The 26,610-nt window shown below is 46.5% G+C and overlaps 5 protein-coding genes across 10 annotated transcripts in view; all 5 read left to right on the forward strand.

The window, feature by feature from the left end:
• Positions 1 to 4,977, forward strand: part of il11a (interleukin 11a) — a 6,022-nt gene extending 1,045 nt beyond the window's left edge. For both annotated transcript variants that reach the window (XM_030371415.1, XM_030371414.1), the window contains exons 2-5: positions 1 to 141; positions 2,798 to 2,893; positions 3,118 to 3,279; positions 3,408 to 4,977. The exon at positions 1 to 141 is cut by the window's left edge and continues 23 nt beyond it. In XM_030371415.1, coding sequence (XP_030227275.1) covers positions 1 to 141; positions 2,798 to 2,893; positions 3,118 to 3,279; positions 3,408 to 3,587 — 579 coding nt within the window. In that variant the 3' untranslated portion in view covers positions 3,588 to 4,977. The remainder of the gene's footprint in view (positions 142 to 2,797; positions 2,894 to 3,117; positions 3,280 to 3,407) is intronic.
• A 344-nt stretch (positions 4,978 to 5,321) lies between these two features.
• On the forward strand, positions 5,322 to 13,046 carry znf628 (zinc finger protein 628). Its single transcript, XM_030370842.1, has 9 exons — positions 5,322 to 5,472; positions 5,904 to 6,450; positions 6,809 to 6,881; positions 6,991 to 7,926; positions 8,162 to 8,332; positions 9,079 to 9,415; positions 9,824 to 9,978; positions 10,308 to 10,550; positions 10,825 to 13,046. The coding sequence occupies exons 2-9, from the start codon at positions 6,062 to 6,064 to the stop codon at positions 12,817 to 12,819; spliced, it is 4,299 nt and encodes a 1,432-aa protein (XP_030226702.1). The 5' UTR covers positions 5,322 to 5,472; positions 5,904 to 6,061; the 3' UTR covers positions 12,820 to 13,046.
• On the forward strand, positions 12,464 to 16,473 carry nat14 (N-acetyltransferase 14 (GCN5-related, putative)). Of its 3 annotated transcripts, none has more exons than XM_030370844.1 (4): positions 12,464 to 12,601; positions 14,987 to 15,095; positions 15,183 to 15,488; positions 15,738 to 16,473. In XM_030370844.1, exons 2-4 carry the CDS (start codon positions 15,015 to 15,017, stop codon positions 16,191 to 16,193), a joined length of 843 nt encoding a protein of 280 aa, XP_030226704.1. In that variant the 5' UTR covers positions 12,464 to 12,601; positions 14,987 to 15,014; the 3' UTR covers positions 16,194 to 16,473. The 3 variants fall into 3 exon arrangements, with proteins under 3 accessions (XP_030226704.1, XP_030226703.1, XP_030226705.1); XM_030370843.1 differs by lacking the exon at positions 12,464 to 12,601 and adding an exon at positions 13,525 to 14,542; XM_030370845.1 differs by lacking the exon at positions 12,464 to 12,601 and adding an exon at positions 14,566 to 14,818.
• A 2,678-nt stretch (positions 16,474 to 19,151) lies between these two features.
• On the forward strand, positions 19,152 to 21,001 carry aicda (activation-induced cytidine deaminase). Its single transcript, XM_030370988.1, has 5 exons — positions 19,152 to 19,234; positions 19,647 to 19,812; positions 20,019 to 20,301; positions 20,520 to 20,635; positions 20,782 to 21,001. Exons 1-5 carry the CDS (start codon positions 19,215 to 19,217, stop codon positions 20,836 to 20,838), a joined length of 642 nt encoding a protein of 213 aa, XP_030226848.1. The 5' UTR covers positions 19,152 to 19,214; the 3' UTR covers positions 20,839 to 21,001.
• A 128-nt stretch (positions 21,002 to 21,129) lies between these two features.
• On the forward strand, positions 21,130 to 26,373 carry LOC115554309 (adaptin ear-binding coat-associated protein 1). 3 transcript variants are annotated; one of them, XR_003978580.1, is made up of 8 exons: positions 21,131 to 21,254; positions 22,098 to 22,198; positions 23,015 to 23,119; positions 23,947 to 24,028; positions 24,132 to 24,240; positions 24,335 to 24,479; positions 24,727 to 24,980; positions 25,751 to 26,373. XR_003978580.1 is itself a non-coding variant. In XM_030370987.1 (7 exons), exons 1-7 carry the CDS (start codon positions 21,160 to 21,162, stop codon positions 24,837 to 24,839), a joined length of 747 nt encoding a protein of 248 aa, XP_030226847.1. In that variant the 5' UTR covers positions 21,130 to 21,159; the 3' UTR covers positions 24,840 to 26,373. The 3 variants fall into 3 exon arrangements, 2 of the variants coding, with proteins under 2 accessions (XP_030226847.1, XP_030226846.1); XM_030370987.1 differs by having other exon boundaries at positions 21,130 to 21,254; positions 24,338 to 24,479; positions 24,727 to 26,373; XM_030370986.1 differs by having other exon boundaries at positions 24,727 to 26,373.
• Positions 26,374 to 26,610: the final 237 nt, after the last annotated feature.

Here is a 26,610-nt window from a genome sequence, read left to right on the forward strand (position 1 = left end):
CTCCTTTTCTCGCTACTATTGGCTCAGCTGCCCGTGTTCTCGTCGGCCTCTCCGGTCCAGCAACGGAAGCTCCAGCCCCAAGATCTTGATAGATTGTCCAATCAGACCAAAAATCTACTGAAACTCACGCAAGACCTGCTGGTAAGTAGCCGTGATGTCACGGTGAGGGCTAATTGTTGCTGTTGGTCGGGGACTAACAAGATCACTCATTGAGGCTAATCGAAGAGGAAGTGTGGAGTGTGGAGGATGATGCTGGAGACTGGTGCATCAGTCCACCTTGATTGTTATTAGTGTTGCCTGTTGGAAAATGTCAGCTTTACAATTCCCCAAATAGTTTTTTTTGCATCATGCTGTGGTACAAGAGAGAGCGTTGCTGAGAGCGCTGCCTGCTTCTTATTAAGCAGATTTCAGTGACGAGGGCACAGCACAGCAGAGCCGAAGGCTACCTTCGAGATGTGATCAGAGCAGCAGAGGCTAAGGAGGGTGATCTCACGTTTAATCCTCACGGGATACAAGAGAGGACAAATTATTTGAGGCTTACTCAGCACCTCCTGGTCATGAAACTGACCTCATTGGTTCAAATCGAATTATAGACCTAATGGGCATTCAATTGGGGTACACCCTAACACTTGGGTTGTATATGTAAAAACTATTAGTTGTTATTGATTCAAGCAGAAAAGTATTTCATGTTAGTGGATAATAGACAGCCAACAAGGCAAAGGAGGCATAAGATTGGAATGTTATTTATCCTGGGTCATAAAGGATTCATCCATCCTTTACTTATTATCACAGAACATGGCTCTGCCAAGCATACCATCTGCAGGATGAAAGCAAAGTATATCATGTGCCTGTTGATATACAAACATGTTTACCCCTAAAGAGACAAGAGAACATTTCAATGTTTCTCTCTAATATGAAATGCAATACATAGGCTTGTTCTTTTATTCTGGCAAGTATTTGTGTTGTTGATGGTAAGGTGGGCCAGGGAATCAATTGTTAGACCTCTGGCAATGGTTTTTCTGAGCGGGCGATCGTGTATCACACTGTGTTTTAACAGGTGAGAAGAACGTGAAATCATATCTGTGGATCTTTGGCTACACATGACTGAGGCAGAATCTATTTTTGCGATATGCAAATCCTAAATCTTTTGTACAAGGGCTTGAAATCCAAAATAGCTTCATACTCTCTAGTCTTGTTGATTTGTATAGTGTGTGTGTGTGTGTGTGTGTGTGTGTGTGTGTGTGTGTGTGTGTGTGTGTGTGTGTGTGTGTGTGTGTGTGTGTGTGTGTGTGTGTGTGTGTTTCATGTGTCTGTTGATATAAGATAAGCAGTGCTACGCTATCGGTAGCTTTGTATCTGGATCTTTTAGGATAGCTAAATGAGGGCCCAATGCAAGAAAGCAATATAATCGCCAATATTCAGAGGCAGCAAGAAACATGAGATGTTAAAGAAAGAAATAACAAATAAAAAAAACATTTATATGGCATGCAAGTCCTTATTTTGTTCAATATTTGAATGTATACAGATGCATATGCTGACATTGGTGTGCATACTTGTAGGTGCAAGTGAGCACCTTCACGGGTCAAACTTATATCCAATCGCGGTAGTGTGGATGCAGTGCTTGGTGTTTGCCTTTTCTGTCGCCACAGCAGAATGACCTGATACAAATCTGAAAGATTTATCACATTCCTGCATTTGCATTCAGGAAGAAATTGTTTGGTGAGGTAATGATCCATGATAAAAAGAGCCCAAAAGAAACAGGATAGAAAGAGCCCAAAAGAAACAGGATAAAAGACCCAATTAGAGGCTGGGAAAGACGAGGGGAAACAACCCACAGGAGATGAAAAGGTCCCAGAAAGAGAGAGGATTAGATGGGGAAAAAAGAGGATGGGAGGAGAGTTGAGCCTTGGGAGAACACAAAAGGAAGAGACCGGACCACAGAGATAAGTGAGCACTTACGTCTGTGAGTGAGATGCGAGACAACGCATCAGGGATAAAGAAAGCATGATGGACTCAGGAGGCTTAGGGAGCCCACATGACCCACCTCTTATTACACAGGTGGACTGCATCATGCCGTTGCATTGTCTTCACACACACACCTCATATCAATCCTCACTGTTTACTCTCATCCCTATTGAATCTGTCCTTATTTAATAAACCTGTTGTTCACTTCAGAGTAGGTACGCTACAACTCAGGAATGTGCAGTCAGGTAGCCTAACGCCCTCTAGTGGGGACAGAGAGTAGCCTTAGTCTGGGAGTACAGTATGTAGGCGCTCGTACAGCTGGTCAGTGGCACTGCGTCATCATAGCTTTTTATAGGCTTTGATCCTGGAGTTTCCCTGCTGCCCACTGTTGTCTATCCCAGCCCTTTGCTCTCTTAGTCACGGCATATGTTGTTTTGCTCTGTCTGTCTGTCTGTCTGTCTGTCTGTCTGTCTGTCTGTCTGTCTGTCTGTCTGTCTGTCTGTCTGTCTCTGTCTCTGTCTCTGTCTCTGTCTCTCTGTCTCTCTGTCTCTGTCTCTGTGTGTCTCTTTCTTGCTCTCCCTGTAGAAAACATTCTGTGTGTTCAGCTCACTGGTCCTTATGGTTGATGTTTGGGGAGGCTAGATGTGGTTGAATTCACACTGACCCGGTTAACTGCACATTCGCGAAAGTTAGCATCTTTCTCCAACACAGAGAGTGGAAATCCGATCCAGGCGCTGTATTAATACTTGTTCCCCTGGCTTATTTCAGAGTTCAAACATTGTGCTGATGAACACTATTGACCGGGGGCTTTGTGTTGTCTCCTTTCTCTCAGAGGGAGCATGCGTTTGATGCAGACTTGGAGCCCCACCGATTCAGGACCCTGCCAGCCATGAGCCAGAGAGCAGCCAGCGACCTCCAGAACCTTGAGGTAAACACTCAACTCCTATTGGCTCTTGGCTTGAAGGACACTCTTATTGCTCCCTCCACCCCCGAGCCCACACACACTAAGCAATAGTAGGCCTACGTGTGTTTATATGGTGTAGATAAGTGAATGTATGGATGTGCCAGTCAATCCAATAATATGATGACACTCTAACAGACTCAAACACATGCATTCAAAATATCTAAGTCTCTGTTCTCGCTCCTCTCCAGTTGAAGCCCACTCTGTCCAAGCTGCATGCTGACCTGAAGCTGTTTGAGCACCACTTTGAGTGGTTGAACCGAGTGTCCAAGAAGCACCAACATCCGTCACTGCCCAAACTGGCAGAGATCATCAGAGAGATGAAAAACTTGATGAACCTCCTCAACCGTCAGGTGATTGTTGATCCCTCAAAAAAAAACCTGTATATGATATTAGTGTATCGGCGTCCCCTAGAGTCTGAAATGCTCCATCCTATAGTTACGTTGTGAACTAACGGGTCCCTGTGTTGTCTCTCCTGTAGATCGTGACTGCGGGCGCCTCAAGGCTACCCCACGTGGCTCCCTCTCTCCCAACCAGCCTCCCGTACCAGTTTGATGTTCTACAGTCATCCCATGAGCTCCTTCAGCAGTTTAAACTGTTCTGTGATTGGGCGTACCGGGCATTCATCAGCCTTAAACCCAAGGCTTCTGCTGCACCTTAAGGTTCGCTGGACTACTTTTATGGTTTCAGAACCATCATGGATGCTTGGATCCCACACATCAGGCAAAGGGCTATCGAGATCATATCAATGGGCACTGTAGCCACTAGCAACCATGAGAAGTCCAAACTTCAAGACAGAAAATTTCTATTGGGGAACGAGTCATTCCACCAGAGCCTAAATGGATGCCCCATACGACACAGAGATGAGGCTTTCAAAGATTTGCCTTAAGGGGAACTGCCAATTGTTTTTAGATGAAATGTTCAAGTTTTCAAATAATATTTCTTGAATGCATTGTTCATGACCACATTATTTATGTATTTATTTATTTATTGTTAAATTATTTAATATTATTTATTAAATTTTGTACTGATTTGCTCTTAACTTTATGTCTTTATAAACATGGTCTATATCTCTAGATTTTTAATCCTTTATCGCGATCTAATCGAACCCTTAAAAAGCATTACCAGCACCCACAGAAGCATTTCCTTAACATAGCCTCACTGCAACCCTTAGTAGTAGAAAACATTTAGAATAGTGAAGTATTTTCGGTCTCTCTTCCTTCTACTTCATCAAAGTGCTACACACTTTTCAAATAAACATTTCAAGGGTTAATATATTTGCACCTTATTCATGGTGGTGTTAAATTATGGCTTCAGAAATCACATTTATCTAGGATGGCACTCAGAAATCAAAGGAGAGTTATTTTGTACCGTGGGTTGAAATATGTGTTTACAGTGGCTGTTCCTCCGAATCTGAATGAGGAGGAGCATATCTAACATTGTGGTCAAGTGAATGTGCCCTGTTGTTGAGCACTGATGGATCTGATTAGAAACTTTGCACAAACTTGTTAGCATGAGCCTATTGGATGAATGGGATGATTTTGAAACTGTGCCTTAGGGTGGAGAATGAATACGTAATTATTTTGTTTTATTTTTATAACTGACACCACCACATACAACTTGCACCCAAAGCCTTAAAATACCATGTATTGTGATACCCTGGTTCTGCAGTTGTACACAAATGTACAAGAATGTCAATTGTTGCATACAATGTTGTTTATTATTAATTGTATATTATATTGTTTTATATAACATAATTTAGAATACCGTTAATAATATACCTATCATTTTGTCCATTTTAATATTATTCTATTTTAGTATTTGTTGCCTATTTATTTAAGTTACTTTAGTGGAACTATTTATTTTTGCGCTGAACAGGAGCGAGTCTCCTCTGTTTTTGTACTTTTATACTATTTTTAATCTTATTTACAATTGTACAATCATGTTTAAATTATTGCTGTAACACAATTATGACTTCAACATACTGATTGGCCTCAATGTGAAATATTCAAATCAAGCAAAATAAAATCAAATAAAAAATGAGCACAAGAGAGTATGTGTTGAATTCAATTGAATAACATTACATGGATGATTTCTACCTGATTAGAAACTCGTTCAACAAAGGAGTTCAGGTCAGATTGCAAAATAATACTACATTACCCATAAAGCCTTCTACAAGTTGAAAATATTACATTGTACAGATCAAGACGATTGCAAATTGTTTTCCAGTTGAAAGGAAAATTTATATAGAATTTTAATAGAATTCACGATTTTTTTCCAATTTCAAGATAATAAACAGTTGATAATCATGTCAAAAAGGTTATCATTGCAAGCCGTACTGTTCTTAGCGCTCGTCCAATAGGAGTCGTTCATTTGTTGTCCGTCTCGTCCAATAGCAATCGCTGTTCTTAGAAGGCGGCATCTGGTGGACAACAGCTAGTTAGTTTGAGCTGGGTTTATTGTTAAGGTTGTGTGGATTAGCACTGCGGAACCAGAATGCACTAAAATATTAACAATGTAGTCGGCCAATGACCTAATGTATAAAGGTGAGTGTTTCACTCTTTTTGATGTAAAATAGATTGCAGTTATTAATCGCCGCTGCTCGCCGTTGACGAGGGCTTGGTTAAATCTGCAGGCCAGGTTTGTTTTGGTAGTTAAATCAATAATGTTTCCCTATACGTGTTTAACTGTTTTCTAACATAGCGGCTTGTACGTGGAAGGTATTTTATTATTGGCTGTTGGCATTGTTTATGTCCTCCTTTACACCGCACTGCGGGGACTGTCATAAACAGGATGGAGGAAAAGACAACTGAGAGGGAATGTTTAAACATCGGAGGGAGGGGTAACTCTGGAGAGAGGATGGAATTTAAAGGGGGCGGCGTTACGCTGCCTCGATATTAAGTTTCCTGCTGAGTCCACGTTTTCCAATAGGCAATTCTATTTCTAATATGTTTTTATTCATGTTTTGCCTCAACAGAATATCAAACTGCTATTTGGAACTACAGCTGGTTTCTACAGACATTTAATGCCAAACAGAAGGAGGGAAAGAAGAAGCAATGCTCCTGCTGAAGGAATAACCCTAAGCCTCATTACTGGTTCCAGCGTGTCGTGCTCCACATGGGCATCTGAGGGGGGATGGCTAATTCTGTGACCACCTTGGTGGACCAAACAGAGCTCTTACCTGGCCAGTCCAATACCTCTCTCTCTCACTTCCCCTCCCTGCTGGGCTCGGGGGAGGACGGTGAGGAAGAGGGTGATCCAGGGGTACTGGTGGAGGGAGAGAAGGAGGTGGTGGAGGGCGGCGCGGAGGTGGTCCTGGAGATGGTGACGTCGTCATCGGTGTCGGGGTCGACCCAGCACCAGGAGCAGGACCATCCCTTCCAGTGTCTGGTCTGTGGCAAGAGCTTCCGCTGGTCATCACGGCTGACGCACCACCAGCGTAGCCACAACAACGAGAGGCCGTACCGCTGCAACCTCTGCCCCAAGGCCTTCAAGGGCTCCTCGGCGCTGCTCTACCACCAGAGGTGCTTCCTTAATGGGTTGCTTCTGTGCCATTTTACTGTGAAGAAACAGGGAGTTAATGGATGGGTGGCATTAAGCTCTGATGTATTATTACATATGTTCATGCTAATACGTTCATGCCACAAAATCTGTTTTGTTGTAGAGCATCCCGCAAACCAGTACATGGTAGATGAGGTGTGGGATGGACACACAGACAGACACACAGACACACAGGCAGACAGACAGACAGACAGACAGACAGACTGTAAAGCACTTTTAGAATTGCAATTAATTAGAATTATAATGTTGTGTAAATGCGTAGGGATATTGACCTGCATGCTGTCATCCTAAAGTCCTCTTTAATAGATACCATTCTCTCAGGTCTCATTCGGGTGAGAAGCCGTACCCATGTGGGGAATGCGGCAAAGCCTTCAAGCGCTCCTCTCTGCTGCAGGTGAGACCAAACACTCCCCTGGTCATCATCACAATACATTGTTTGAACAAAAAGCCACTGATACGACAATCCAGTCCCAATGAGTCTTGTGTGTCGTTTGTTCCACCAGGTCCACCAGAGCGTGCACACCGGCCTGCGCACCTTCCTGTGCCCGTACTGCCCGCTGACGTTCAAGTGGAGCTCACACTACCAGTACCACCTGCGGCAGCACACGGGCGAGTGCCCGTACCCATGCGACAGCTGCCCGAAGGCCTTCAAGAACTCCAGCAGCCTGCGGCGGCACAAGAATGTGCACCTTGGCCTCAAGCCGTACACGTGCAGCGTCTGCAACAAGGCGTTCACGCAGTCGACCAACCTGCGACAGCACATGCGCATACACACTGGGGAGCGGCCCTACGCGTGCAGCGACTGTGGCCGCCGGTTCACCCACTCATCCAACCTGGCGCTGCACAAGAACTCCCACGCCGCCGGCGGTGCCGGGGCGGCAAAGGAGGGCAAGATGGGTGCGCCGGTCAGAGAACCCGCCGCACAGATGGTGGAGATGGTGGTGGAGCCGGGGGAGGTGACGTCGTCCATGCTGACGGACATGGTGGGCTTCGTCAGTCCCGAGGGGACGGTCGGCGTAGGGATGGAGGAGGTGTTCATGTCGGCCGCCTCCTCCGGTGGCCAGAACCTCCCCCAGCTGACCCTCTCCTCCTCGGGGCAGGAGGTGTGCCCGCCCCGGGCCATCGGGACGGAGGTGCACCTGAGTACGGACACGGGGGCCAGCGTGCTGCTGTACAGCTGCGGGACCTGCAGCCAGACGTTCGGCACGCGCACAGAGCTGGAGGAGCACCAGGCGCACCACATGGGTCCCAACGGACACCGGGGAGGGGGGGAGGCCGGCCATGGAGGCGACTCGGCCATGGTGGGTGTGGGGCTGGTGGGAGCGGGTCACCTGCTGGCGGACTTTGAGGAGGTGGTGGAGACCACTACGGTGGGGGAGAATGGACACACTGCCGAAGAACTCCTAGGGCTGACCGAGGGGGGCGATGGGGATAACACGGTACGTGATCAAGTCATGGCAAAATTGGATTATGAAGTTATTATAAGTATGTTATAAACTGTTGGCATAATCATTTTGATCCCTATAATTGCCGATGTCCATACTTCTAATATAGATGATATAAACTATGGCATCGGCTACAAAGTCTGTGACCATGCAATGTCACAATCAAATCCAAGGCTCAACCTTTTGAAAAGTATTGTTCCTGTATGTGTTTCCTTCCACGTGTCCACAGAACGTGGGAACCACCCAGGCTCAGTACGACCTGCTGCACAGCTTCACCGAGGTGTCACCGGCCTCAGAGACGGTCCAAACAGACTCCAGGAACCCCGTGGCCGGCCTGCAGTGCAACTACTGCAGCAAGGCTTTCAAGACCAGCGGAGGCCTCAACAGACATGTCTCGCTGGTGCGAGTGGCTTTTAACCGTCTAAATTAAATAAAATAACATGTTATTAATAAAATAACATGTTATTTTATTAATGTTGGGTGTCACAACACTTGTGAATTAACGGTGGCCTGTGAAGCCCTTTGAGGCTGTAATTGTAATTAAGGGCCATACAATGAAGATATATTTGACTGACCGCTGCACGCACAGGACAGTAGTAAATTTAAAAAGAAAGATTCAATTAATAATGTATGAATAACTACAGAAAAGCTGTCTCCAAAATATCGGATATAGTCATGATGTATGCAGGGTGTCCGCGCATCCTTAAAAAATTCATGTTTCTAAATTTAAGGCCTTAAAAAGTCTTAAATTCGTTACAAATGTCATATGCCGGTCTTAAATACTGTAACTCAAGGTCTTAAATTTGTCGGGGCAGGACTATTTATTTTTCTCGTGGGACTTTTCAGGAAGGACATGTAGAGAGGCTTCTTTCTTGCTAGCTGCATATATGAACGATTATCTACGTGCTTGCTAGCTAGTCTGCGACAATGGGTAGGTGCAAATTCAAGGACAGTTGGTTGGAAGACGTCCGTTTCCGAAGTTGGCTAACGTCTGTTGCCAACCCCCACCATCGAGTGGTTTAGGTCTTCAATCTCATTCAAGGTGGTATTAAAAAATGTCTTAAGTCTTAAATTTGACTTGCTGAAACCTGCAGATCCCCTGATGCGTGTGTGTGTTTATAAATGTGGTGTGTTCATGTGTTGCAGATGCACTCTCTTTCGTCCCAGTCCCGCTCCCAGTTCAGCTGCTCGGCCTGCGACCGCTCCTTCCCCCTCCTGTCCTCGCTGCTCACCCACCAGCACTCCCACACCCCTGAGCAGAGGCTGCTGGCCGAGGCGGAGGCTGAGATCGTGTGCCCGCCTTCGCTGTCCCTGTCTCTGCCCATGCCCTCATCCCCCGGCCAGGGGGACAAGCAGCAGGAAGAGGGCCAGAGGGAGATCCACGTCAACATCCTCACTGTCGGCGAGGAGGCTGAGGAGCAGGCGCCCAAGTCGGCCAAGGCGGCCAAGAGGACGGCGGCCGGCAAGCCACCGCCGGCTGGAGGTAACAGACTGTCTCCTCCAGTGAATCAATATTACATTTTTAAATGGCACAATCTCAATTAGATAATAATATAGGTTTAGGTGGTAACATTGTGGGCATGACCCTACGTTTATAATTGATTTGTTAATTCATGGGTTTCCTCTGTAATAAGTTAGTAATGACATGGTAATAGTAGTATAGTAATGTTTCAGATCCAACAACGTATTGCTTTATTAGCATCACTTTATTAAATCCCAAAATTTCGAAGTGGGGCTTTGTTTCTTGATTTTAATAATTGTCAAGGAAGCAAGCATTCTACCCAGTTCCTTTACCGTTCTTTATATAGTTTATTTTGGTCCAGCCAAACAATCTGTACAAAGCGTCACCATGTGTAATGAATGGTTTCACCTCTCCACATGTGGTGCACAGAGAGACCTTACCGCTGCAGTGAGTGTGGTAAAGCCTTTAAGGGCTCGTCGGGCCTGAAGTACCACATGAGGGACCACACCGGGGAAAGACCCTATCGCTGTACCGAGTGTGGGAAGACCTTCAAGAGGTCCTCGCTCCTCTCCATCCACCAGAGGGTAAGAGGCCAACACTAGAACAACATTATCTCCTCCGCAGCCACGATTCATAGCCGTCTTTAGATCTCATAATCTGACACCTTAATTGCGTTTACCATAATATAACCATCTGTTTTTAGCATTGCAGCTAAGTTGTCTCTGTGAATGGAGGGTTCATCACGAATAGTTCATCCAATATATAAGTGATTAGGCAGGACATTGTAGTGGGCTAAGGGTTTACTCCGGGTTCAATCCCCAATTCCCCCAGCGAACATCTTCGGGCAGTATGTGACTGTGATGAATAAAATAATACAAATAACTAGAAACTTAAATATAACCTCCCACTCTAGGTGCATACAGGTGTACGGGCCTTCCAGTGCCCACATTGCCCGCTGACGTTCAAGTGGAGCTCCCATTACCAGTACCACCTGCGGCAGCACACGGGCGAGCGGCCGTACGTGTGTAAGGAGTGTGGAAAGTCCTTCAAAAACACCAGCTGCCTTCGCAGGCACAGCCAGATGCACTCTGGGCTGCGGCCTCACACCTGCTCCGTCTGTTCCAAGTCTTTCTCCCAGACGTCAAACCTCAAACAGGTGGGTTGCGTTTAATACGGTATATTATTGACGATGGCAAAAATACCGTTGGTTCTGATATTGTTATATTTTCTTATATAGTCTTTATTGGACCATGACCACATTTTGAACAATAATTTTGTAATTTGTGTGGGGGATTGTCTGAAAATGCATGCTGTGCCAGTCTCTATTGAGTCACATTTTGAACGAGGTTGAAGGATGGCCATAAAAAAAGAACAGGAACCAATTTGTTTTAATGACTGTGAATCCTAAATGTCTTCCTCACTGTCCGCAGCATGAGCGCACCCATTCTGGCGAGCGGCCCTTCCAGTGCACCCACTGCAACAAAACCTTCACACACTCCTCCAACCTCCAGCTACACCTCCGCACACACTCCTCGCGCAAAGACTTCAAGTGCCCCTACTGCTTCAAGGAGTTTGTCATGCACTCCTACCTACAGCGGCACATCCGCACACACGGCACTGGGGCCTCCCTGCTGGGCCCCGGCGGGGCCCCTAAAGACGGGGTGGCGGTGAAGGCCAGCGTCGGGGGAGTGACCACCACCACCACCCTGCTCAACCCCATCACCCTGGAATCCTCAGGAAACAATGGCAGCCTGATCGTGTCCCAACCGGCGCTGGACATCCCCCCCAACACCTCCCAGAACTACTTCATGATCCAGACGGCCAGTGGCCTGCAGCTCATTCCCCTGTCGGCCCCGGCGCCCCCCCTGCCCCCTCCTCCTCCCCCACCCCCGCCTCCCCCTCCTCAGACCCAGAGCTACCTCCTCCTCCAGTGCCCTTCCTCCAACGGCGGCCAGCCGAGCTTGATTCTGGTCCCTACTGCAAACAGCCACCTGGCGGGGCCGGAGCCTCAGACCCTCCCATTGGTCCAGACCGTCAAAGGGCTCCAACCTGTGTTGAGTCCCCCCCAGAGCCAGGGGCCACAGTTTTCAGCGATGTCCCAGCAGCAGCAGCAGCAGACCAGGATAATAATCACTAACAATAATCATGCAAACACTTCCGTTGCCCCGGCAACACACACCGCAGCGCTCAGTAAATCTCTCCTCACCAGGCCCATTCTGGGGAGGAGCACTCGCACCGCCAGGGGCCGACGGGGACACAAGACCAAAGCCGCCATACAGGAAGCCAAACCGGCCGCCGGCGTCCACGCGGAGACGGAACCTGTACACTCTAATGCACCAGTTGTCATGGCAACCAGCAGCACGGATGCCACCACCCCCACCTCCACCGCAGGACATGCGTCGTTACCGGCGGTGTTCTCCAGCGCGCCTCCCTGCGGCTCCGACCAAACCGGTGTGTGTGGCCCTGGGCCGCTCCCCACCGCAGCTACCTCAGGAACCCCGTCGCCAGCTCCTCCACAGAAGCATCACGCCGCCACATCCCACGGCCCCCCCTCCCCTGCTGCTCTGGGGGACACGCACTCCCTGAGGGGAGAGGGCGAGGCGGGGAAGCAGCTTGTGTTGTGTTTTGATGACGAGCTGAGCCACGAGGTGATGAAGAGCGACAACGGGAGCCAGGGTTCCTACGTGTTCCAGTTGGAAGGGGCGGGAGAGGGGGCGGGGGGCCGAGAGGGGAAGTCGTTTGTGCTGCAGTTCAAGACCAAGGAGCAGAGGGAGGGAGAGGCGGGGGACGATAAGGGAGGGATGGTCTCGCTGCTGCAGGAGTGGGACGGGGGGAAGCAGGAGTTGAGCCGGACAGGGGGGGGCGGTGAGGAGGAGGAGGAGGAGGTTGGGCAGGGGGAGTCGTTTGTTCTTCACTTCAAGTCTGACACACAAGACAAGGACCTAGCATCGGACTCTAGCTACAGCCACAGTGCGGGCGACCGGCTCGAACTGTCCTGCACACCTAGCCGCGGTCTGGAGCCTCTGGACGGGCAGGAAGTGGTGTTTGAACTGGGGGGCGAGAACAAGATGCAGCAGGAAGCAGGGGAGGGCATGCAAATGATCGCGCTGATCGAGCGGGAGGGTGGCGCGGCAGGAGAGGGGTCCGGCGGTGGCGGCGGTGGTTCGGAGAGCGGGAGGATGGGGCAGAACGGGACTGCCATGGAAGGTATTTTTCAGTTGGAAGGAGGGGAGGGTATCGTTATCATAGAGGTCAGAAGCCTATCAGAAGAGGGTACTGATAGGCGAAGGGAGGGGCAGGTGTTGGAGATGACCGAAGCGAAGGAAGGAAGTTTCAAAATGGAACAAAACGACATATGTGGAAACGAATGTAATTCTGCAGAGAACACAAATGGACAGATAACTTTAACTGCCAAAACTGTTTGAAATGGACCTAACGGGAGCGTGTCTATGTTCCCCGGGTCCTATGTTCCCCGGGTCCTATGTTCCCCGGGTCCTATGTTCCCCTCTTTGTATGAGACTGGGGAACATAGGACCCTTTTTTGAAAAAAGGGTCCTATGTTCAAAGCTTTTCCCAATGAGGGTCCTATGTTCCCTGATATGTATGTGACCGGGGAAAATAGGACCCTGTTTCAAATAAAGGTTCCTATGTTCCCCGGTCTGTTACTTTTTCCACCATTACTGCCAAATTCCGGCCGAGATAACCACCATTGCATGTCTTTACCTTTTGTGGAAGAGGGAGAGACATCGGAGAACCCGACGCAGTCTATTCATAATATTGTAATGACCACGGAAGAGGCAGTGAATGAAGTATTGATTAGACAGATTTATTAGATAGGCCTACCTAATAAACCGTTGGAACACACAAGACCGGAAACCATAGCAACGCCGGTAGACAAACCCCGAGAAGCCCAATCCCTACGAGAGCTCCCCGCGCTACGGCCATCCGGAGGCGCACAGAGCTTTTGGCCGTGATATTATATTTCTCCTCCATGCTGCAGTTCACCCCGGACAGCACTGCACTGAGTTTGCCGGTTGAACGCTGATTGGCTGTCATCACGCGAATGTCGCGTCAAAGTTTAAATATTTTTAAAGATTGATAGATTGCGGGGAACATAGGACCATTTTCCCAGAAAAGGGTTCTATGTTCGCCGCAACAGTGGGGAGCATAGGACCTTTTTTCAGAAAAAGGGTCCTATGCTCCCCGGTATGTAATGCTACAGGGGAACATAGGACCCTTTTTGGGAAAAACGGGGACCCGTGGAACATGGGGATGACCCCGACCCAACTACACCTGACACTCAAGAAAAGCCATTTTCCAAGTGATTAAAATCAGATGGGTTTAAGAGTGTGTGTGTATGTGCGTGTGTGTGTGCGTTTAGGTATGTAGTGTGTGTGTGCTCTTTAACCAGTTCACCTTAGAACTCAAAGAGAAAACGCTTCAAGACAATTGCTACTGTGCTTAATGCCGTGGTGCGGTCTCGGTTTATAGACCTACTCTATGGAGTAGGCCTACATAAGCTATTTGTGTAATACAGCTCGCCCTCACAAGAAATACTAGTCATAATTAATAAAACTCTTGATACATTGTAACCTTATTTGAATTATTCATTGAGTCAGGGTTTTTGTAAAATATTGAACAGCGGGAGAGTATAGGCGATGGTGTTTTTTCTTTTCTTATTTACGTTCCGTTTCCCATCGTCTGTTTTAAAACTCCGAGAAACTATCCAATAATTATCTATGTTTTTAATCACGCTTACGTTGTAACCCTTACATATAACTGCTTAACTATTAAGTAGAATATATTCGAATATATTGTCTATAAATTAATAATACGACGTGGGGAACCCATCCCCAAGTCTTGACTCCCCGGTGGGGAATTAAACGATTTCCGAGTTGTTCCGAACGCATCTTACTGTTCTAGTCCCATCCATCGTACGGAGTTATAATTATGCCTACGAAAATGGCGTAAATGGATGCACTTAGGATGTGTGGCTGCACTTAGATCTGGTATTCCAGATCCTTTATTTGACACGACTTGGAAGTCATACAATCCCAAGTTGGGACAACCAATTGCTTCAGTACAACAAACAGTGGATACAGATATTGTTACGTCCACTTTGAACACTACTCGTCACAACCGCAAACGGTAAGCGAGGTTCGCATTTCGGTTCGCCGGTTTAAATAGCCACTCATGGCCCTTAACCATATATGGTTTTCAATGCGTTCGCTGCAGATTGCTAGTGTTGCAGTGCAAAGATATGTAGCCTGTGGTGATGCCCACGCAAAGAGAATTCATACTGTGCAGATCTGCGCTCCAAATCCTTTCAATAATCCCTGATCTGTCTTTGTTGCGAATTTGAACAAATGGGTTATTGCGTAGATACAATCAAAATGTAGCGTAAGCCTACACTGTGAACCTGAGGTAACGCATTTCATAAAAATAGACTGCGATGTGTATTCTAGGACCACTTAGTTTCGTAAATGTACACAGCTTAACAGCATTCCAACCGTTTGTGTACTCATTCTTTCCGACGCTTTTTGAACGTCACACTGTTTGTGCTTCTTGTGACCCATTGGAATGGTGTGACAGAGCCCCTGTATGAATTCAACGCATAAACATGGTGAAGTTGGAGCTGGATCAAGTGGTGGTACGGAGGATGAAGGAGGATGACATAGACACTGTCAAAGCACTCATCAAGGTATGTAGGTAAACGACACATGCACAGATGATGTGAGTCATGCAGCTACTTCGAAGCCTCCTAACCCATCTTGCTCCCACATTCCAGGAAGGAGGTGAAGGAACGGAGAACCGCCTCATCCTCCACGTCCTCACCCGTCCTCTGTGTCTCTTCGTCCTCGCTATCATTTCCTCAGTGCTCCGCTGCGTCGTCCACTCCTTCATCTTGGCACTGGCCATACCCGTCTTCCTGCTCATCGTCTTCCTGAAGATCACCATGCCGAGGGCCACGGGGGTCCTGGGCACCAGCCGGCCCTGCTGGGACTACGTGGGCAGCAGCCTCAGGGGGGCCGGGGACGATATCCTGGAGAACCCCTACACCAGGATCAGCGGCAAGACAGCAACCACACAAAAGGTGTGTCGTCTTCGCCTCGTTGGTTACAGTTCTTTGAGGGTGTCAGGACGGTCAGGGGATTGTGTTCTAACCTTCTGCCGCGAGGTCCCAGGCTCCAACCCCAAAGTCCATCGCCTGCTCACTAGCGAACAAAAAACTGGCTTTGAATAAGAGCGTCTGCCAAAATGACTTAATAGCTACGTTGTGTTTTAATGTACAAGCGCAAGCGCTACAAAGGATCTCACCGTCATCTTACTGTTTGATTCCCAGCCAAAGCGGAGGATGAAACCCAAGACCACGGAGGAGGCGTCCGCCCCGTCGGAGAGGATCGACCCTGACCGGGAGGAGGCGGCGGGCCAGGTGTGGCTGGCCGACTGCGACGGCGAGATCGCCGGCTGCGTGTGCCGGGAGAGTGAGAAGCGCCCGGGGACCAGGAGGATCTGCAGGGTGGTGGTGGGCTCCTGGTACCGTAGGGAGGGCCTTGGTCGCCTCCTGGTCCAGAGCCTGGAGCACAGGGAGAGGGAGGCCGGGGTCTGCAGGCTCTACGCCCACGTGCCGTTCCCGTCCACGCTTGGGGAGGTGTTCTTCAGGAAGCTGGGCTACCGGCCGCTGGGAGAGCGGACCGGAGAAGAAGGCGAGGAGGAGGATGAGGAGGTGAAGGTGGAGAGGCCAGAAAGGGGATTCCTGGGTTTCCCCCTAACCAAGGTGTATTTCAAAGACCTCTGAGGACGTTCAGGTAGCCTCTAGAAGAACTACACGTGGGAAATGTTGAGGGACTAAAGAGAAAAGACTAAATTTGGCAATCAAGTGTACATGTATACTTCAGAGACCAGTGTAACTACATCAGCTATTTGCGTCTGTTTCATTATTTATTTGAATCCCTTTGTTATTTATAATCAGTATTTATTCATGGTGTCTTGTTCTTATTTTGTTGCTAATTTTCTAAGGAGAGTGGAAATGTTTGGATTCTTGTTTGTGATGAACTAAAATACTTTATGGAAAAGTGTTTCAAATATTTTTCTGTGTGTGTGCATGTGTCTGTTGATGTGGCTTTGCATATGTGGCCACTTGTGGTTTGTGTGTGCTTCAGCAGGTACCTTAAGGAACTGGTGATAAGCAGATTCATCACATTTACACTTCAGCCACCTGTGTTCATTGTATATATTTGGTTAGATAACACTTTTTTTCTTATCTCAATTTCTCAGTGAAGTTGTCAATATATATTAGATTGCTTTACCACAAATCCAAAAAGTAATTAGAATGTCTATAAGTGTGTGTATGTGTGTGTGTGTGTGTGTGTGTGTGTGTGTGTGTGTATATATATATATATACATGCATACAAATAATTAATAAATGTGTGTGTGTGTGTAGATATGTATCTCTACAAATGATTTGTTCTTGTACTGGCCATAACCTTGTGTTTCAGCAGGTTTTGCAGGTGTACTGCACGTTTCAGAGCAGCACATTCAATTTGGGGAGGTAGAAGTCATCTTCCACCTGCTTGGTTTGCAGGTAAACTGCAGGTCTCTGAATTTTGGTCCGCTCCTGTTATAATAGCACTCTTTGTCTGGTAAAGCTCCAGGCCCAAGCCACTGCTGCATTCACACAGTTCTCACCTAACCCCCACCTGGCTTTCACCCCACAACTAAAGTGCAGTCTTTTAATCACATACAGTAGCATAACCCTCTGGTCGCTGAATAAAACCATGCACCAAAACGCCACACATAATGCCCCTCATTGGGTCCGTGAGAAGACACCTCGCAGGTGTCTTCTCTCTGTCATGTAGAGAAGGACGCAACGGGTCCTTCTCTACATGACAGAGAGAAGACACCTGCGAGCGGGGTCTCAACCCAAGCCATCACTAACTATTATTGTTGTCAGGAAACAGATGTGAGTTCACACCACTGGAAATGAGGCCTGTTTGTGACTGTGGTCGTGTGTCTGCACGTTATGTGTGTGTGTGTGTGTGTGTGTGTGTGTGCACGTGTGTGTTAGAGAGAAAAGGGTGTGGGCGGGTGGGTTTCGGAAAATATGACTTGGCATTTCCTGCTGTCATTTTTTTCTTCTCAAATGTCTGGGAGTCCTGTACTACTTGACCGCACACAAACAGAATGTGCACGAGAGGAGTGGCACTGCACGTGAGCGTTCATGTGTGACCGTGGGATGACCTTGGTCAGCTGTGGTCGGGAGCCAGGGTTTGGGAAGTGGTTAGTTTATTCTACAATTGAAAGCAGTCCAGAAATGGTAGCACACACAGGCTAATGGCAACCGTTTATACATTGTCGGAATAGTCACAGTTGATATCTAGTAGTTCTCTCATGCAGACACACAAACACGTAGACACCGATCAGCTAAAGAGCACCACAGCATAATAGTTTAAATGAAAAAAATGTGCTCCAGATGATGTCCAACAAGTAGACGGTGTTAAGGACACCCTGAACCACACGGTTGACACACACTACACTACACACACACACACACACACACACACACACACACACACACACACACACACACACACAAGCTCACACACAGATTATCTCCAAAAACAGCCATCCTGGGAAACGGTGAATTCCCCAAACCACAGAGGGCAAGAGGGGCGTCATGGCAACGCACGGCGGCTGCACACAGCAAAGCAACACTTGGCCAGCAGAGAGAGAGTAAGCTCCGGTTAAACAGGACAGGAGCAGAGAGAGAGAGATGAAGAGTAGAACAACAACATCCTGACTAGGCGGAGGAGGAGAACTGCAGGGTCTGACGGTTCAGAGCTGGCGTGTGAAGTGCTGTCCACAACACCGCGGTTGGTCAGCAGGTTGGAAGGACCATTAGACATACTGCGGAAGAGGGAGGAAGGGTGAAGTTCCCAGACTAGGAGTGTATTGCGGGGGAAGGACCAGAATGGGCCCAGGGTCACGAGGGCTCTTGACACCTATATAGGCTAACCTCCCCCCCCCCCCCCCCCCATTTTAAAATAAAAGTGTGCGGTGTGTCACAGAGTGACTGGAAAGGTTGAGGGGGCCGAGGGGTGGGGGTGGTTCAGTGGAGCCTAGATCAAGGCGGGAAGGTATCTGGAGGATTTAATGATCTGGGAAAACAAATGTGGAGAGGCTGGGGACTGCGTGAGCTTTTAGGGTGTGGAAAGTTCCAGTCAGTTGGTAGAGTTTATAGACGTATGTGAGAAACTCCAAAGGCTGCAAATCAAGACCAAAAAAGCCCCTCATGTGTGGTCGCTCTGATTGTATTCCGATTAATTCTTCATTGTGTCATGTTTCCCCAATAAAAAATATTTTATTGCCTCGGATTATACAACCATAATGGTTTCTTTTCAACTGTGCAATAAAGACATTTTACCACACGCGCTCACGCCTCGCTTCACTGAGAGACATAAACAAATAGTAAATACAAAAGTGAGCAACCAAACAGCCTGACTTGGAATCAGTTGCTGGTGCCAGCCTGGACTGAATTTTTAAATATTCTGTCATCCAACCAGAAGCGTTCTTTAAACCGCGCAAGCTGTTTATGTATAGTAATATATGCAGTCAGCCCCCCTCCCCCAGAATATGAATACACACACACACACACACACACACACACACACACACACACACACACACACACACACACACACACACACACACACACACACACACACACACACACACACACACCACACAAACACAAACACACCCCCTCTGGTTTAAATTCATGTAATCGGTTCATTGATTGTGAGCGAAGTCGACTTTCAAAATGATTAGTAAGCTAGACAGGTGAGCCATATCTTTTCTGCTATATGTTTATTTCTGTTTGATGCATAATGTCGAATTAATTGCTTTAACGTCTACAAATAATAATATTATAAAGGTATTTGTGAATATATATATTAATATATAATAATTTAGGCATGACTATGATATTATTTGTAGTGACATTTGTTAAAATATCTGAATAGAGGTCATCAAAACTATTTATCTGTCTATCACTCATCTCCCAAGCTGGCTTGTCAGAAAGCAATGATGTAAAACACTTTCTCCTGGTTTCGCAAAAAGTTGTCTGACTGAAACTGAGAGCGAAAGAAATACACTCAATGCGATACTTGTGCGATGTGAATGGTTGATGATTACAGACCCTTACCGCAGGGGTTTACTGAAACAAGCTCTCAGCTTCTCTCCTATGTCTCAGTGTGCTCTTGGCCCAGAAAAAATTCATCTACAATTACAAGAACATGCGATGGGCAAAAGGCCGCAACGAGACCTATCTCTGCTTCGTAGTAAAGAGAAGGCTTGGACCTGATTCCCTCTCTTTTGACTTCGGACACCTACGCAATCGCACTGGCTGCCACGCAGAGGTGAGAAATGAATAGTGTTTTAAACCATTACCATGACTACTCATACGAGTAGAACTACCTTCCTCCAATGGATCATAATAATTACTGACCGTCTCTGGACCTTATCAACCCTTTCACCTTAGACAAAGTCTCTTACTCTTGTACTACACTCATCTCCTCCATGATGCCCCTGCACTATACCCTCTCCCTCCTCCACCTCCCTGCAGCTGCTGTTTTTGAGCTACCTGGGGGCGCTGTGCCCGGGCCTCTGGGGCTGCGCAGACGACAGAAACCGAAGACTGAGCTACTCCGTCACCTGGTTCTGCTCCTGGTCGCCCTGTGCCAACTGTGCGACCACGCTGACCCGGTTCCTGAGGCAGACACCCAACCTGCGACTCAGGATCTTCGTGTCTCGCCTCTACTTCTGTGACCTGGAGGGCAGTCCGCATGTAGAGGGCTTGAGGGACCTGAGGAGGGCAGGGGTCCAGGTCAAAGTGATGAGCTACAAAGGTTAGCCACTGTGTGTGTGTGTGTGTGTGTGTGTGTGTGTGTGTGTGTGTGTGTGTGTGTGTGTGTGTGTGTGTGTGTGTTTGTGTGAGAGAGAGTGTGTGTGCGTCAGAGGGAGAGAGAGAGAGCGAGAGAGAGAGAGAGTGTGAACATACTTTATTATAATGTTTAGAAGTCTATTGCCAATGGCCATCTGCCATTTCCTTTCCTTTCCTTCCCAGACTACTTCTACTGCTGGCAGACCTTTGTAGCTCACAGGCTGAGCCGCTTCAAGGCCTGGGAAGGGCTGCATACCAATTATGTGCGTCTGTCAAGAAAACTAAACCGCATCCTCCAGGTAAAACCTGAATAAATAAACGCTTTAGTTCACTTAACATCAGCGATTGGAACAGCGAATCTACGTTTCCAAAATAAACAGTTGCTCCACCCAAGCTGTCTGATCCAGGAACTACGTGACATAATTTTTCGTTCCTTCCTTTACAGCCATGTGAAACAGAAGATTTAAGAGATGTTTTCAGACTTTTTGGACTGTTAACCTGACAGTCTCGCCTTTCTCTGGAGCCGTCATGCTGGTCAGCGGACTTTTCAATGAGGAGCTATTTTTAATGGTTGATTAAGTAAATACATAGCAAACTGTAGAACTTTGTGAAACCGCCTATGTAGTCCAAAAAATGCTAATTTGTAATAAAGTACAATTAATGTAGTCATTTTTTCTTCATTTTACATGAAAATAACCTACCTAGTTATTGGTATTTTAATAAAAGTGATGTTCAATTAGTGCGCACAGTGAAGTACGACAGCGTCCCCCTAGTACCTTCGCGCATCGCCACTCATCGACCCACTGATTAAATTAAAGGCAAGATGGCGACCGAGGGTGCGTACGAGTCGATCCTCTGTGTTAAACCTGATGTCAATGTTTACCGAATCCCACCGAGAGCATCAAACCGGGGTGTACGGTGAGTTGTGACGGGCATCCACATATTTTAGCCAATCATTTATACAAAGCCTCTTTCATTGATGCTGCGAGAGAACATTACATCATCACAGGCAACCCTAACGTCCTCCAAGTCATCTTTACCTAGGGACCATTTGTTTTGTTCAGTGTTGTCGCCTTTAATAAGGTTGGGGGAATATCTCATAGTTATTATATCCAGTTTAGAAGTATTGTCAACGATCATGTGCAACTATACTGCTCAGCTATGCACCTGTCAATATGACATTAGTACCCGCTTATCCAGCATTTGGTAAGCAGATAGCAGCTATAGCGCGTAGGCACCGATGTGCTGCTGTTAAAACAACTGACAGAATTGGAAATCATGGATATGTTTTTTTTTTTTAGGCTAATCTGTTTCATCGTATATTATAAGGCATAGTACTTCCCTTGACTTCATTAGCAAGTCGTGCGATGTGAGTAAAAAGGATGTGTTTGCCTGTGGTGGTGCTGGCGCTGTGAGCTAGTGCAGTGCAGCTGTATCCCGTATGGACAACAGTAGCCTGGGCCGGGTATTCCTCACCATCAGGACTGGTTTACCACAGAACCACACGATACCCCGAGTCCGCTTTGTGAATCACTTAGTAACTGCGGGGATACAAGTATTATCCCAGCCGTAGGCCACTGTGAGATGTCGAGTGTAATCGCTTGAGTCACGTTTCTTTGGTATTATAAAGCTTTTGCACCAAGACGCACGCATACACAGACCACTCACACACTCTCTAAACCCCATCTGTTTGTTCATGTCTGACGTCCATTCTCTTGAGTACTAGCCTCATCATTGTTTCTGAACTGTATTGTCCGTCAGGGCAGCCGACTGGAAGCTGGACTCCCCAGACTGGACTGGACGTATGCGGGTAACAGCAAGGGGGAAAGTAGCCTACATTAAACTGGAGGATAAGATCTCTGGTACGTGGGTGAGATTGGACGCAACAACCACTAGTTCAACTTCCATTGGCGCTGCAGTTATTTATCTGCTGCCTTTATGTCACCACCATCCCCCTTTGGTAACTATCACCTCAAGGTGACCGATTCTCCTCCAACTAAATACACAACATCCCCTAGCACTAATAATACAATAATAAGCAAACATGTCTTTATACTAAGTTGGCAGAAGAAACTACAATAATTTTAGTTTGAATTGGGTAATATCATTCATATGCCCTCTACTCCTTTGATTTCCTTAGTATACACAACAGATCGAACCAGACTGCAATCCCCTAGTGCTGTATTTAATTAACCTGATGCACCAGATGGTTTCTTACACAGAGCCATCATCCTTAGAAACTGTTCGGATAGGGGTACATTAAAGAAATACTTGGCCAGTAATTGGATGCACCATCTGTCCATCAGGTATCAAGTAGATCACGTAGTTCCTCATAGGACGCTGACACAAAGGCATAACTTGATGCCTGGCAAGTGGGATTCCCACAGGATCGTAAAAAACTCACACGGTGAGTATTTAATAGTAGCACCCAGTGTAATGGGGGACATGCAATCAACGATTACATGGTGGTGTTATAGGACAACAGTTGGATATAGTATAGCGTGTATATCCATAAATCACCACGATGGAGCTTTCTGTTCACTTTCAAGACAAGGACACATTGATAACCGCAGTGCCAAAGCGCTAGGACAAGTACCAGCTGGCTGATATTTCATCCACATCCCGGAGACCTCGTCAGCTCTCTTCACCCGCTGCTGTTCCCTCTTCTCTTTCTGCAGGGGAGCTGTTCGCTCAGGCCCCCATCGACGAGTTCCCCGGCATCGCTGTGGAAACCGTCAGCGACTCCAGCCGCTACTTTGTACTGCGCATACAGGACGATAGCGGTACGTTGTGTGTGTTGTGTGATGGCTCGCTGGTGGTCATGCAGGATGTGAATGTTGGGAGAATGTGCGAATACCAACTGGTGTTCTTGGAATTATGGTTGATTATGGTATGGTAGTAAAGTTTGAATTATGTATTTTGGCCGGTTTCAAAATAGGTATCAGGCCTACAGTGAACTGATCACAGGATGGCGTGCAGAAAGGAAATCTGTTTGTTCATTGCATTATTAATGACTATAACTTTAGTTGTTGTTATTATTAGAAATAGTTCACGCTAGTGCTTTTAACTATATCTATATTTATAACATTGAATATTTATATATGTGTATATATATATATATATCAATTGAGCAATGCAGTCCCGTGTGTAGTGTGATTAGGTGAACGTGGCATGACCCAAGTTGTACATTGAAAAGGGACGCAATAGATGTACATGTAACGGGACAAACACAATGTTTATTCTTTTTATATGATTTATTTATTTCCCCTCCACTATGGAGGTACTACTATTTATTCACTAGGCTTGGCAAAGATTTTTTATCTGCCATATGTCTAGTATGGGCTGATGGTGTGTGTGTGTGTGTGTGTGTGTGTGTGTGTGTGTGTGTGTGTGTGTGTGTGTGTGTGTGTGTGTGTGTGTGTGTGTGTGTGTGTGTGTTTGTGTTTGTCATTGTGTGTACCTTTGGGTATGGACACACCCTGCTGCTCCTCCACATGTGAAGTTGTGAACGGAATAATAAAGTTATTTGAATTGAATTCAAACTGAGGACTGTGTCGGCACTGAGCCTGTGTGTCAGCTGGATCACGCTGATCTTGTTCTGGTGCTCCAGGGCGCAGCGCCTTCATCGGCATCGGCTTCGGGGACCGAGGGGACTCCTTTGACTTCAACGTGGCCCTGCAGGACCACTTCAAGTAGGTACTGCCCAGCGCTGGCATCTGGATGCCCTGATGTATTCAGTGCTACCATGAAGCTCATGGATTCTCTCTCTCATACCTCTTATCTGTTTTGTCCCAGGTGGGTGAAACAAGAGGACGAAATCAGCAAACAGGCACAGACGCCCGACAACACTCCAAAGCTAGACCTGGGCTTTAAAGAAGGACAAACCATCACGCTTAATATCGGGGTTACTACTGTTTATATGCAGATATTTAATTACTGAATAACATCTACGTTTGTAATGTTTCTGAGATGCAGTGAATTTGCTGTTTGTTTTGTAGCAGTCCAGAAAGAGGGAGAAGGCCCGCCCACAGGGCTCAGGGGGCTTTGGGCTCCTCCCCCCGCCTCCTGCAGGAAAACTTGCCCCACCCCCTTCTAAATCGGACAATCAGAACACGCAACCTGCTGTGGAAGAAGGTGACATGGGTAGGTTACTGTACCTTGACGACCCACAACTAAAAAGGTTTTGATTTCATTAAATCATTTCCTTTTTAAGATAAGATCAGGTGATACTTTATTAATCGCAGACAAGAAATTTGTGAAATTATTTAAATCCTAAATTATATAAATGGTTGGTATAATACATTTAAAATAATATTGTGGAATGTTTTTATTGTGATGAAAATCCAAATTGACAAGTGTGTAATATTCTTGTCTGTTCTTTTCATCCCAGGCTGTCTGCTGGATCTGGACTCCACTAATGACAACTCTGTAGATGCTCCGATCTCCAACACCACCGCAACCTCTGACCTGTGGGGAGATTTCGACTCAGTAACCCAGAAGTGAAGGAAGGACTTTCTTGCTTCCACTAGTTCCCTTTTTCTTTACACTGGCTTACATTATGTTGTTTTCTATTATTTATTATCTATTTCAGTTTTTGACCCCCTCTTCAAACAGGACAGTTCCTTAATCAAGATGCAGTTTCAGGTCAGAATTGGGTATAAGTACTCCCTAAGCCTCGTTTCCTACTCTTCCATTCATCTGTCCCCTGTGTTCTGTTCCCATTGTATCGTCATGACTTTCTCCTCCTCCTCCTCCTCCTCTTCCTCCTCTATTACACTTCTACAATGGAATATCTCCCACTGATGCATAAGGACAAGGGAGATATTTCAATAGGGACTAACTTATTAATTGATATTATGTACAGAGAGTTATGTAGATATATATTGTCAGTAGTTTGCAATTATTGTCATTCGTTATTCGTGTGTAGCTTACTTACTTTTAAATCCTCCCCCCCAACCCCCTCTCGAATATGCACTGACGGACCGTCTACCACGCTGTCTGTTGAGTTGATCATCAGCAAAGTCTTAGCATTTCAATGCAAGGACTGTTCTAATAATAGACTAAAGCTACAGGCAAAGCTTTACCAGGCCTCTTTGAAGAAAACCGCCAGGCTGTAGCCATCCCATCTGTCGTACATGTGCTCTCCGCCGCCCTCTAGTGGGACGCCATCGGCCCTGCAGACCGACTCAGGCATCTAGTTTGGGAACTTATATGTTTTGAAAAGACACAGATGTTTACGTTTTAACACAAGAAGTTGATCCTTGGCACAGAGTGCAAATGCATTGAAAAGAACACTGATTAATAACAATAATGAGAAAAACGGTCTGGAAGATGGAAGGAAGAACCATGCGTTTTTCACCTCTGAGCAGAGAGGAATGAATTAGTCTGTGTGTTGTGTCATCTCTACCCTACAGAGCTGGCATGGCCGGGGCCGGGTGATTCACACGGATCGTGACCTCCTGGCCCAATGAATAGTCCTGTGTGTGTGTGTGTATGCACGTGTCCGCACCACTCTGCCAGTTACTATGGTGTTCTAGATGATACTCTACCTGATGCTTTATGAGAACAGCTGCAATTAAGCTAAGCAAGGCAAACTCTAGCACAGAGCGCTACTCCTGTCACACTCAACGTGTACACGTTTCGTATGAAACAGTTCTCAGCCCATCATGAGTATTTCTATAGATTTTTTGAAAAATTATCTGTCTCATCGTATTCTGATGCTAACAAGCAGGACTGGGCTAATGCTTGCCCGATGCCATGTCCTGTGTGTACAATTTACGCTTGTACGTGAGGAGGTGAAACGATGAGACTTGTGGTGATGTATGCACGACGTCATTAACTTGTCATTGATGTATGTTGGTTACACAGTGAACGCGTGAGGGGCAAGTGCATAAGCCCGCTAAATATTATGTCAATATTTGTTCATTGTACAACTGAATAAGAATTTATTTCAATCCGTAATTGTTAATTACACTGTTTGTGTATGTACATGTGTATGTAAACGGAAAAAATATATAAAGATATCCTGCAAAGACCACACACTTTAATTTGTTGTTTTTTAATAAAGTTGATGGCATGGGAAGGAGTGGTAGCCCGTGGAGGAGAACATCAGCTATTTAGTGATAGTTGCAGCAATAGGGTTGATTATACTTTTAATGGTGCACAACTTGATTTGCAGTTAGTACCTAGCAGGTAATCACAGCACAGGTTTGTACAACCTTCAGAATAAAAGGATGTTGCTATATAGCACCTAGCTGATTCTAGTTATTCTATG

The sequence above is a fragment of the Gadus morhua genome, chromosome 11 (genome assembly GCF_902167405.1).
Source record: "Gadus morhua chromosome 11, gadMor3.0, whole genome shotgun sequence".
NCBI classification, from domain to species: domain Eukaryota; kingdom Metazoa; phylum Chordata; class Actinopteri; order Gadiformes; family Gadidae; genus Gadus; species Gadus morhua.